The following is a 13,147-nucleotide window of genomic DNA, read 5'->3' on the forward strand; positions in this document are numbered from 1 at the left end:
ATTATAAATTGTAAAAGATTATAATTGAATCCCACAGAAAAATATCATAAATAAAAGAAGATAAAAGAAAATACCTAGAGACATTGAAAGAACAGCAGAGCTATAAGGCCACAAAGCAGATGAAACTATTATCTAATATTTCAACATAAGCCTAAAGAATTAAGAAGGGAATGAATGGTATATAAGAAAATCCTAAATTCCAATTGAAAAGATAAAGAGATTAGATGGCTAGCCAACAAGGTGATATGCAGACATTGAAGAGGGTATTTTAAGTTAGACATTTCAGAAATACTTATCAAGAGCAAATAAACCACATAGAAAGCACAAGGGAAATGGAGATTGGAAAGGAGAAAAACAGAAAACCACTGAACAGAAACACAGGTGAGGTTTCAAAATAAAGTAAGCAAGAGGCAAGGCAAGGACAGTCCAACACAACAATGAAATTAGTCCAAAAGCAGAAAAGCAATGCCATAGAACACATACTAAAAAACAAACAAACAAACAACAAAAATACCTAAAAACTATCATTCAAGAAAATTTCCCAAGATGAGACAAACTTGTTTACTGAAAAGACAACCTGAAAAATATCAACACCACCGAGGAATTTTCCAATCTAACTGTTGTATTTTAATAAAATAGTGGAATGACCTTTGGATCCCAGATTTAAAAAAACAAGGGGAAGAAGGAAAATTTATAAGGGAAAGAAAATTAGATTGATTTTGGGCTTTGTGACAAAACCTTTTGTGCCAAGAAAAATGTAAGCCATAGTTTTCATATATAGCCAAAATGATGTTCAAGAATAAAATTCAAAAAGAGTTATAAACAGGTATTCAGGGGATATTACTCCTGATGGCTCTGCCTGAAGACTATGCAGACAAAAATTTCATGTCAACTGAGGAATGACTAGAGAGGTGTCTGCATAGGAACTATTGGTGAGCCCTGAATGTTTATTCCAGTATCTTAAAAAGAAGGGACAATTTAACTTTAGAATGAAGTTAACCATTAGAACAAAATAAATACTCTATCACAAGTATAACAGTAAGAAAAAGAACCAGCCACAAAGTGAAACACATACACACACAGTCATATTTTTTATATTTACATTTGTATTTATATTTATGCATTTACCTGGTATATATGCATATATAACTTTATAAATTATATAGGAAGACTGTAACTAAATATATTGTTCCATTCAATATGCATAAATAGACTTAACTCCTGCATTAAATGAAAAAAAAAAGTCAGCTTGGCTCACAGGAAAAATTCAGTTCTCTGGTAAGAAGTAAGCACTACCAAAAAACACAAATTAAAGAGGTTAAAATTTTTAAAATGGGTTTCATAATTCCCTTGCTATCCCATATTTGATCTTCAGCAATTTATTACATTTTTTATTTCAGCTTATGTTATCTAGTTGTGTCTGCCTTGTACAAGCAAATGCTATGGGTCTGATCTTCTCTGTAGATGCCTGTCTCTACCCAGATATGGGTTAGTTATTTGCCCTGAGTTTGTCCTGTCAGGAAACTGAGGGGTTCAAGAAATGCAATAATTTGCAATATGTCCAGCTTTCTTGTACTAACAGTGGGAGTGACAGTCTTTCCAAGTCACTATATCTCACAGGTGAAACTGGACCAATTTTTTAAAAAGCAATGGCCCAATGATTCTACCTACAGCTATACTTTAGACACTTGCATCCACCTATAAAAAGAGATAAGTAAAATAATATTTAAGTCAGTAACATTCACAACAGTCAGACAGTAGCCTATGTCTATCAGTAGCCTAATGGAAAATAAATTGCAGAATATTCATATGCCAGATTACTATTTAGAGAAGAAAATGAATTATAGCTATATGCAACCGCATGAATGAATCTCACAAACACTGAACGAAAGAAGAAGAAAGAAAAGAAAATATACTAGATGATTCCATTCACATAAAGGTCAAAGGTAGGAAAACTCTACCTCCATTTTTAGAGGTATATGCATGGTAAAAACACCTTTGAAAAAAAATGTCCACAATAACAATGAAGGTATTGGTAATTTTTTATCGGGAATTAGAGGCTGAGGAGTGGGGCAAGGGTGAGTCTGGGTTACTATTACTTGGCCTAAATAGGGTGAATTCATGAGGGTTTGCTTTGAAAAATTCATTAAACTCCATGCTTCAAATTTTTTGCACACAAAAAAGAGCTTTATGGGATCACGGAGGCAATACATGCATTAAAATCCACATTAAGAAAATACACTCATCCTTACGAACATGTATTTTTTACTTTAAAACATTTTGACCCCAGTATCCAATTTGCAACAACCTACAAATCATGCACTGATAAGTGTAAACACATTTATTTGTTTCAATTAGAAGTGCTTATCACCCTCTTCCCTTTTGTTCCACCAGTGGGTTCTTATTCCCAGCGAACAAAACCAGAACCCACAGCCTGACTTTGGTGACTCCTATGTATGATTTCCTCTTTCACAGGGCATGTGATAATGAAAAAGCAACGAGGCCTTGTCCTGCTCTCCTCCCCACCAAGCACACCACACATGCATTCATAGCCACACAACCAGAGTGAAAATCTGGCCAGTTCATATTCTCAGCACTATATTCAGGAATAAAGTCTTTGTAATGTTAGAATTTTAGAAGGCTCAGAGTTTTTACATAGGGTTATCAGAGCTGACAATTTTATTGTGCCAGAAAGCCTGCACTCAATAATTGCTATGAACTCCACATAATAAGACTGTTTCATCAGGAATAAATCCAAAAGTAATTAACCATGCCATATATATCAAAGAGAGCAGGTTATTTGACCATGTTCCTTTTTGTATTAACAATGTTAATTAAGAGATTAACTATTGTGAATAATTAAGCTAATGTAACAATATTTTGGAAATTTAAAATGATATATGCAAGATTATTCATCTATCCTGTTTTTCATTTCTTAGATAGTGTATTAAAGCAGGAGAATCAAGGGATCCTTACCTACTATATTCCCAGCAAGGACAAGAGCTGGGGAAAGGTAATGTAGAAACCATGACCTTCGAACATTACATACTAAGAAAGCACCAATGATTGGGGGGGTGGGTATTTGATATCCAAGTATGTGTAATGGGAGCCTGACCTTGTATGAGGAGCAGAAAAGTAACGTAAAGTATGTTATTTTCCAAAAGTCCCTAGAGTTTAATTGATTTGTTCCTTAAATCCCATTGTTAGTCTATGTCCATTAAGAGAATGGGGACAGAACTGCTTCCTTGGAGATTCTCAGTTATGTTTTCTACATTTTCTTGTCTCCCCCTTTTGTCCTCCAACATTAACTTGACAGGACTTGGAGGAAGTGCGGGAGAGGCTTATCTGGGTTGGGCACTGGAAGGGAGGACTATAATGGTAACTGTGCTTTTTTATTGCTGTTGTTACTAAAGGTGTTTGGTATTTTGGAGGATGCTAAAGAGCAATTCGATTTAGAAGACTATTCCATCAGTCAGATAACACTGGAACAAATCTTCCTGGCCTTTGCTAGCCCGGAGAACACAGAAGGTGATTATAAAGAAAAGGTACCATGAGATTCACTCCCAACCAGTGACACTCAGGTCTTTCTCAGACTCTCCGTCTACACATGGACACACAGAGGGGCATCACTATGTGTGGGCATATCTTGATAGAAGTATATTTACATAATAAAGACCCCCTTTCCCCCGAAGAACATATGTCACTCTTCTGTAGATTTACATGAGTGGCCTGTGCATACAGCACATCCAAATCTAAAGACATTTGTCGAAATTCCTGTTCATTTTCCTAGCAATATAAAAGAGCGTCATTAATCAGGGTAGGGAAAGGACCTATTCCTGAGCATTCTGAATGTTTAAACAGAAACATTTAGAAATGGCGGTGCTGTCAGATGGGACAGCTTGAAAAGCACGAGGATGATGGGTCAGTACTCGAGTGATGGCTAAGAGGAGCATTAAGCCTGTATCCGATCATCTTTCCCATGACTACACACATAATTTTATACCAAAAAGGATCTAATTAAAATCAATATCAAAGTTTAAGGGGTAGGGTAAGTTGGGTTTTTATTTCCAAAACTCAAACCAAGATTCTTCATTTGAAGGAGAATCTTATACCAAGACATTTAGAGTGCCAAGAACAGAAAGCAAAACAGTGCTCTAAAAACAGTGTGTTTTCTTCCCTATTCTCATCCCATTTCTAATTAAGAGGGAAAGAAGAAGAAATGAAGTGGAGAGGGAGACAGAGAGCTCTTCCTCAAATCTTGTTTGGGCACATGGAGTCCCTCATAAGCCACATGAGAACTCTCATCACGCTCAAGATTCATGGGCAGATGAGCAGATGAGTAGGGATGACTGTCGTCCAGTTGCAAGACAGAAGAAGTCCATGAAGCTACTCTATTTTGAGATGGTTTAAGGTTTCTATATTCTCATTTGGATTTTGTGAGTAATAAAACAATACCCAGAAGCTATTCTGTGTTTTATTGTTTTTAGGTATAACTCTTTATGGGTTCCACTCCCATATATGTCAGTGATTTCAGTAATTGCAAAATTTGTTTACAAGGCTTGCCACCTTTAAAAGGGGAGAGAGAACTCATTTGATTAAGTTATTACTTGCATCTGGTCTCACAGCTGGGATCAATAATGACTCTTTTTAATATTCCTTTAAAGTGGTACTCTCTTTCACTGTCCCTCCCTATCTTACAATCCACCTCTTATCTTCCAGCAAGAAACAAACAAAAAATTGTAGGCCTGTTCCTCTGCTAAGCACTTTGCATGCATTGCATCATTTAATCCTACTACAAACCTCTGAAGTAAGTAGTGCAGCTGCTATTATCCTCACTGTACATGGGAGACACAGAGGGGTGAAGGATTCAGCCAGGGTCACCCAGCAAGCAAGCAGGAATATCTCTTAAGAGCCAGCAATTTGAACAGGGAGTTTTCTTTCTCTATACCTCCTTATAGCTACTTCAGAGGTTTGTAGTAGGATTAAATGATGCAGTGCTTCCAAAGTGCTTAGTAGAATTCCAAAAACAGTGAAGAATACACTATGGCCGGGCGCCTGGGTGGCTCAGTGGGTTAAAGCCTCTGCCTTCCTTTAGGGTCATGGTCCCAGGGTCTTAGGATCCAGCCCCGCATATGGCTCTCTGCTCAGCGGGAAGCCTGCTTCCTCCTCTCTCTGCCTGCTTGTGATCTCTGTCTGTCAAATAAATAAATTCTTAAATAAAAAAGAAAAAAAAGAGAATACACTATGGCTGAGGGAAAATACTCAAGGAAGAAACAAACTTGGAAGAAGACTCCTCCCTAAGGCTGGGATACAGACCTTCTTGGAAAAGGTGAAGTTGGTGGGAAGTTCTTTGGCCTTGGGGTCAAGGCATTTCCACACCTGCTGAGCAAGCAGGAAGTGCCCCTATGGGGTACAGGCTGCCTAGGCCGGCCAACAGGGAACAGGCTGGACCTAGCAAGCAGGGAACTTTTCTGTAGTTGTTGACGGGCTGGTAGTAGGAAGGAGCACCTGCGAGAGTCACTGAGTATCCACTGTTAATGAGGGTGGGCCTGTAGGGTGAATGCTGCGAAATGTCCTCCACACTTGCTGCTGACAGCAGCAAGGTGATAGCAAGAAGCATCAGAGAAAACACCTGAACCTGGAACAGCAGCCCTTGGTCCTGCAGGGTCCCTCCAGCAGCCGCTCCAGACAAAGCTTAACCTGATCGTTCAAGAGCCCAGCTCCATTTAGCGCTGAGAGGCCGGAACCCGATACCTGGTCTAGTAGGGAGAGATCTGCCCTGAGTTCAGAACCTGGGCTTCCAACCATCAAGCTACAGTGGAGAGGCCTGTTGGCGGGGAGGATGCGCCAAGAGAAGCGGCCATCAACGCCTTGGAGCAGCATGAGAAAGGTGGGGGGCTGAGGCCCACTGAGTGGCTGGCGGGTCAGGGCAGGGCGCACAGAGGACGCAGTGGGGAGCGGGGGGTCTCCACGCGCGGAACGTCCACGGGCAAAGGCGGCGCATGCCCCCCGGGCAAGGCGAGTGGCGACGCGCCTCAGATCGGGTCGCTCCGCGTCTGAATTTGAGGGGCCCCGGGAGCAGGGTTGCGGGCCCCTGTGCCAGCACCTCCGCAAGTTTTCTGTTGATGCCCACAACCTTGGAGGGCGGCGGCCACTGAATCTCCTCCCACTTCCTGCCACCGGCTACTGGGTGACCGTGACACATGAGGGAGAGGGGAGTCAGCGACAGAGGGAAGGATGGTTGGGTCCTCCAGTGGGGTGCAGAGGCGAAGCACCTGGGAGCAAGCGAAAGGGCCCGAGGTAGCGCCCTCATGGGCCTGGGGCCTGGGGCAGCGTGCGAAGTAAGAGTTTAGTGAGGCCTCACGCTCTGAGGGGTCCCGGGGAGGGTCCGGGTGCGCAGGTGGGAGAAGGAGACTCTGGCTGGAAAGGCGGTGAAGCCGAGGGCGCAAGGGCTGCAGGGGGTCAGGGGCGGGGTGGGGACTGGGCAAGGGCGCGCATGCGCGAGGAAGGTGGCGGGAAGCGCTCAAGCAGCACGTGGCAGGGCGGTTGGGGCAGGCGTTGTGAGGCGGCTGGGCGCCGGTGACCTGAGTCTCTCTGAGGTGGAGGTGGAGGTGTGGCCTTGGCGGTTTCGAGCCCTGACGGGTGAGTGTGGGACCTGCCTACCCCTCTGTCTTCTCCCCAGATTCCCCCGGGGAGGCGGAAGGTGCTCCTGGGACTGCCCTGGAGGCCGACCCGCCGGCCCCACTCTGAGCGCAGGGCCCGAAAGTGTGACCAGCACGCAACACCCCAAACCCCCAAATACACTGGAACCCTCCACAACCCTCTCGACTCCCCTCCAAAATGATCCCCAAATCCCCTTGTGTGTAATATACATAATATTACCTTATACCTCACTGTCGAATGTCAGGGGTCGCCACACCCAGTGCCGACCCTCCACCCCGTTTTGCTTTTCCCTCCCTGGACCTCCCTCCCATCCTTTCCCTCTCCAGGTCCCCCTGCATTGGAGAGTGTACCCAGGGCTCCCCGGGGGGGAGAAAGTGTCCTCCCCCTCAAAACCACCAAAACAAGCACAGGAAGTGAGAGCCACTTCTCTGGACCCCGAAACACTCAGAGAAGCTAACCAGAGCACATTAAACAAAATTTGCATTTTGGCTGTGCCAAGTATTTGAAAGCCAGGGCTCTGGAGGCACATGTGGGGTCTAGGCCTGGGGAATCCAAATTTATTTGCTGTGGGACTGTCCAGTCAGCTGGAGCTGCTGTGACAAAGTACTGCAGGCTGGGTGACTTGAACACAACCAGTGTACTACTGACAGTTCTGGAAACAGACTTTTAAAAGTCCTGATTTTTTTTTTTTTTTAAAGATTTTATTTATTTATTTGACAGAGAGAGATCACAAGTAGGCAGAGAGGCAGGCAGAGAGAGAGAGAGAGAGGAAAGCAGGCTCTCCGCTCAGCAGAGAGCCCGATGCGGGACTCGATCCCAGGATCCTGGGATCATGACCTGAGCCGAAGGCAGCGGCTTAACCCACTAAGCCACCCAGGCGCCCCTAAAAGTCCTGATTTTGTGCTCCGTTGCTCCGCCGCTTGCCGGGAGCCGGCCCCTCCCCCCGGGGTCTATCTTCCCGTGGCTTTGGATTCACTTCTCCGCCAGTCCTACCTTTCAGAAAGTCGTTGTTTTTCTGTTTCTAGAATTGCTGTTGTTCTTCTCTTCAATCTGCCATGGATTTGCAGGTGTTTGCAATCTTTAGATAAGCTCTCTAGCTGATCTCCTGCTAGCTGAAGTAGTCTCAGCCTGCTGCTTCTCTGCCATCTTGACTCCTCCTCAATGTGGTTTTAATTTGAATCTCCCTGAGGGCTAATGATGATGAACATTTTTTCATGTGTCTGATAGCCATTTGTATGTCTTGATTGGAGAAGTGTCTGTTCATATCTTCTGCCCATTTTTTGATACGTTCGCCTGTTTCGTGTGTGTTGAGTTTGAGGAGTTCATTATAGATCGTGGATATCAACCTTTTGTCTGTACTGTCATTTGCAAATATCTTCTCCCATTCCGTGGGTTGCCTCTTTGTTTTGTTGACTGTTTCCTTTGCTGTGCAGAAGCTTTTGATTTTGATGAAGTCCCAGAAGTTTATTTTCGCTTTTGTTTCCTTTGCCTTTGGAGACGTATCTTGAAAGAAGTTGCTGTGGCTGATATCAAAGAGATTACTGCCTATGTTCTCCTCTAGGATTCTGATGGATTCCTGTCTCACGTTGAGGTCTTTTATCCATTTTGAGTTGATCTTTGTGTACGGTGTAAGAGAATGGTTGAGTTTCATTCTTCTACATATAGCTGTCCAGTTTTTCCAGCACCATTTATTGAAGAGACTGTCTTTTTTCCACTGTATATTTTTTCCTGTTTTGTCAAAGATTAATTGACCATAGAGTTGAGGGTCCATATCTGGGCTCTCTACTCTGTTCCACTGGTCTATATGTCTGTTTTTATGCCAGTACCATGCTGTCTTGGTGATCACAGCTTTGTAATAAAGCTTGAAATCAGGTAGAGTGATGCTCCCAGCTTTATTTTTGTTTTTCAACATTTCCATAGCGATTCGGGGTCTCTTCTGATTCCATACAAATTTTAGGATTATTTGCTCCAGCTCTTTGAAGAATACCGGTGGAATTTTGATCGGAATGGCATTAAAAGTATATATCCTAGCACCATTTTTTGAAGTCTTTTCTTTACCTGTTGAATTTCCTTGGTAATTTGTAGAAAATAATTGACCACAGTTATGTGGATCGTAAATATCTGATTGTATTTCTGGGCCCTTATCTGTGTTGTTGGTCTGTTTCTGTCTCTTCACCAATACCACACTATTTTTTTTTTTTCTATTTTTTGGTGCTTATTTTGTCCTTCCATTTTAGAGAGATTAACCCTTTGCCTATAAGTTGCTAGTTTTCTCAGTTTGTCATTTGTTTCTTTAATTTACTCATGTTAACCGCACAAAACATAGTTTTTAAACATGTTATTTTATGAAACTTGTATTGCTAGTGGATTTTAATTCATGGAGTCTTTTCCCACTCCCACGTTTTATCTGTTTCCAAATGACCATTTATTCCAGCAACATTTTTTAAAAAAATACATCTTTTACCCAGTGAATTCAATGTTACCTACAACATATCCTGAGCTTCTGTATGTACTTTGGTTTATTTCCAGACTTTGTATTTTGTTCCACTTCTCTGGCTTACAATTAATGTACTAGTACCACTTTTTTTTTTTTTTTTTTTTTTTTTTTAACTAGGCTCCATAGGAGCCCAGTGCAGGGCTTAAACTCAGGACCTTGAGATCAAGACCTGAGCTGAGATCAAGTATCAGATGCTTAACCACCTGCACTACCCGGTTGCCCCTACCACCCATTTTTTAAAAAAGATTATTTATTTATTTATTTGACAGAGAAATCACAAGAAGGCAGACGTAGGCAGAGAGACAGGCAGATAGAGAGGGAGAAGCAGGCTCCCTGCTGAGCAGAGAGCCTGATGTGGGGCTCCATCCCAGGACCCTGGGATCATGACCTGAGCCGAAGGCAGAGGCTTAACCTACTGAGCTACCTAGGCATCCCAGCTATTACCCATTTTTAAGTGTAGAGACTTTATAGTATGTTTTATCATGTGGTAGAGCTAAAGTTCACCTCATTCATCTTATTTTTCAGTATTTTCCTAGCTGTTCTTTATTACCTTTCCAAATAACTTTAGAATGAAAGGATACTTATTGGTTATTAGTTTCATTGGGATAACATTAAATATATGTGGACTTTGGAGAAAAATGACATATTTATGATTTTGGATCATCCTATTGAAAAATAAGGAATATTTTTTTAACTGTTCAAATCTATTTCTGAGTTTTACAAGAGGGCTTTATTTATTTTTAAAGATTTTATTTATTTATTTGAGAGAGAGAGAGAGAGCAGAGCATAGAGGGAGAGTGAGAGGGAGCAGCAGGCTCCCCACTGGACAGACAGACTGACATGGGGCTCAGTCCCAGGACCCTGAGATTGTGTCCTGAGCTGAAGGCAGATGCTTAACCGAATAAGTCACCCAGGTACCCCTATAAGAGGCCTTTAAAATTTTCATATAAACCTTGCACATTTTTTATTACATTTATTTATAAGTATTTTGTCTTTTTGTTGCCATTATAAACTAGAGTATTCTCTTTATGTCTTGTAATGAGTTTTTTGTTTATAAGTTCTGTGTATATGAAAGTTACTGGTTTTTATGTTATATATGTCACTATAAATAAGTAAAGTTTTATATCCTATGAAAATTCAAAAGATTGAATTTTTTTTTAATTTAAGTTTTAGTTAACATACAATGCAAAATTGGTCTCAGGAGTAGAATTCAGTGAATCATCGCTTATATACAACACCCAGTGATCATCACAAGTGTACTCTTTAATACCCATCACCCTTCTAGCCCAATTCCCACGTACCAACCCTCAGTTTGTTCTCTATCTTTTAAGAGTCTCTTATGGTTTATTTCCCTCCTCCCCCCCCACTGTCTACTTCCCATATGTTCATCTGTTTTCTTTCTCTGACTGACTTATTTCACTTAGCATAATACTTTGGAGTTCCATCCACATCATTACAAATGGCAAGATTTCATTCTTTTTGATGACTGAATAATATTCCATTGTATATTTATACCATATCTTCTTTATCCATTCATCAGTTGATGGACATGTGGACTCTCTCCATCATTTGGCTATTATTGATAATGCTGCTATAAAGATCAGGGTGCATGTATACCTTCAAATCTTTATTTTTCTGTCCTTAAGAAGATTAAATTTTTTATTTTTCACATTGGTTTTCTTGGGTCAAGCAATTATATCTGCAGGTAGAGATAGTTTTACTCTTGTTTTGTCTGATTTCATTGTCTAAAATCCTAATACATTGTTAACCTGTAGTGGGAATAGTAGCCATCATTATTTTTTCTAAAGTGGGGTGTATACATTTTACTGTATTAGGACATATTCATGAATTCCTATTAGTTTTTAAGTGATTTTAATCAGGAACAGAAGTTAAATTTTGTCAGAGGCCTTTTTAAGAAGGTAATTATAAGACTTTTCCATGTGAGATATATTAACATGTTGAGTTCCACAATAGATTTTTCTAATAGTGAACCATCTTTTTTTTCCTGGGATAATGCCACTTGCTTATAGTGTAATTTTTTTAATACTTGGATTATATTTGGACCAATTTATATTTGGACCAATTTAGAATATCTCATTGATATGTAAGTGGAATTACGTTGTTTCTTTTGGGGGAGTTAGGTTTGCTTCCTAAAAATAACTTGATTGTTTCACTTCTATGCTCTTGAAAGCTTAAGTAGTGTTGGAATTATCTGATTATCAAAGGGTTGACAGAATTTCCCTATGCTTTGATGGAGCATTTCTTAGATAATCTTTCTGTTTCTTCACTGAAAATTCATATATTTTATATCTCCATGAGGATAATTTTGGTATAAAAATTGAGGTTCCAGATGACTGTATAAGCTTTCTTCTGTGAGATATCACTGAGCTCTGGCAAGGACAAAGGAGTGCATAAGAATGGTGGTCTCCCTGCTTACATTCCCTAGGTCCACGTACTTAGCCTCTAAGTGTGTGAAACCTTATATCTGTCCCTCAGACGGAAACTCTAGACCAAGTAAATAGGCCTGTTTCACAGGAAAACTGAGCTTGTTTTGCAGTCTCCTGTCAATGCAGTGCCCTGGCAGTGGTAGTCTGCCAAGAATTATCTTTCCACTTGTTACAGTCCCATGGATTTAGGTTTTTTTGGTATTACAAGTATTTATATTAGTGTATTCATGGATATTTTCCTTATTGCATGTACGTATGTGTTTTATTTGGCTAAATATATCATTGTGAGACCATTCACGCCATCATTCTGTGAAAGAATTAGGATTCAGCCCTCATACCTTCAGGCACATAACCATTTGGAGAAATGGAACCACATCTTATATTTTAAATGTATTAGAAGTTCATTAGATATCAAGTAAACAAATATAAAAATGAAAACAAGAGGACTTTCTTTATTTCCAATATGTAGTTATTCCTGCTATCAATATTTGAGGCTGATTAAGAAGAACATTAGGAGAAAGAAGTAATTCTGTTATTTGCTTGATGTTCACATTATTAGGTGACTTAATATTGTAAAACCTTTCCTGTACCCCTGGAGGTGAATTGTAGAGAATGGATTTGTTGACATTCAACCAATTTGCAGTGCTCCTCTGGAAAAATTTTACCTTAAAGGTGGGTAAAGGCTGTGTAAAATGTTCATAAATGGCCATTTGTTGCAGTTCAGGGTTGTGTGTATATGTGTGTATACATACTTTTGAAAAAATCTGTTCCAGAGCTCTAAGGTATTTCTTCCAAATGTATAAAACTGAGTTAATCAGTAGAATAGTATGGCCTATAAGAAAGTTGGGAACAGGGGGCGCCTGAGTGGCTCAGTGGGTTAAACCTCTGCCTTCGGCTCAGGTCATGATCTCAGGGTCCTGGGATTGAGCCCTGCATTGAGGGGGTGGGTGGTCTCTGCTCAGTGGGGAGCCTGCTTCCCTCTCCCCCCTGCCTGCCTCTCTGTCTACTTGTGATTTCTCTGTCAAATAAATAAAATCTTTATTAAAAAAAAAAAGAAAGAAAGTTGGGAGGGATGGAGGTGAAGGTGCAACAAGACAGTCTGGGAAGTACTTGGCTGTTCCAGAGTAAAACCGTCAGGAGTTTAATATCATAGAACTATTCATTTGCATTGAATGTGTGTCCTTAAATTAATTAACACCATCTTTTTGTTTCTCTTCTAGAGGAGGCAGTTCTTTACTTTAACATTGGAAGTCTTAACAGCACTGGTGTTCCCAGTGACGATTTTGGTATTCCGTACACACGTTGCTATAAAAGTTGTTGGACCTTATAGTTATACTCCTCAGCCCGTCAATTCTTTGCCTTCTTTCCTCAAAAATCCTGAAGAGTGGGAATTGATTTATGTGCCTTCTAATATTGATGTGATACAGGAGATCATTGAGAATGTAAAGAGGAATCTGAACACCAGTATAAAAGGTTAGAAATTAAGGTTTTCTGTAACACTTACAAAATTGTTTTTCAGTGGAGGTAAAGCAGTGTTTTT

The 13,147-nt window shown here is 40.6% G+C and overlaps 2 protein-coding genes across 2 annotated transcripts in view; both read left to right on the plus strand.

The window, feature by feature from the left end:
• LOC122895519 (phospholipid-transporting ATPase ABCA3-like) overlaps positions 1 to 4,271 on the plus strand; it is a 112,273-nt gene extending 108,002 nt beyond the window's left edge. The window contains exons 29-31 of the mRNA XM_044232960.1: positions 2,940 to 3,013; positions 3,414 to 3,528; positions 4,204 to 4,271. Coding sequence (XP_044088895.1) covers positions 2,940 to 3,013; positions 3,414 to 3,528; positions 4,204 to 4,223 — 209 coding nt within the window. The 3' untranslated portion in view covers positions 4,224 to 4,271. The remainder of the gene's footprint in view (positions 1 to 2,939; positions 3,014 to 3,413; positions 3,529 to 4,203) is intronic.
• A 7,948-nt stretch (positions 4,272 to 12,219) lies between these two features.
• LOC122895475 (phospholipid-transporting ATPase ABCA3-like) overlaps positions 12,220 to 13,147 on the plus strand; it is a 169,910-nt gene continuing 168,982 nt past the window's right edge. The window contains exons 1-2 of the mRNA XM_044232902.1: positions 12,220 to 12,279; positions 12,828 to 13,080. Of these exons, the coding sequence (XP_044088837.1) occupies positions 12,220 to 12,279; positions 12,828 to 13,080 (313 nt within the window). The remainder of the gene's footprint in view (positions 12,280 to 12,827; positions 13,081 to 13,147) is intronic.

The sequence above is a fragment of the Neovison vison genome, chromosome 14 (genome assembly GCF_020171115.1).
Source record: "Neovison vison isolate M4711 chromosome 14, ASM_NN_V1, whole genome shotgun sequence".
NCBI lineage: Eukaryota > Metazoa > Chordata > Mammalia > Carnivora > Mustelidae > Neogale > Neogale vison.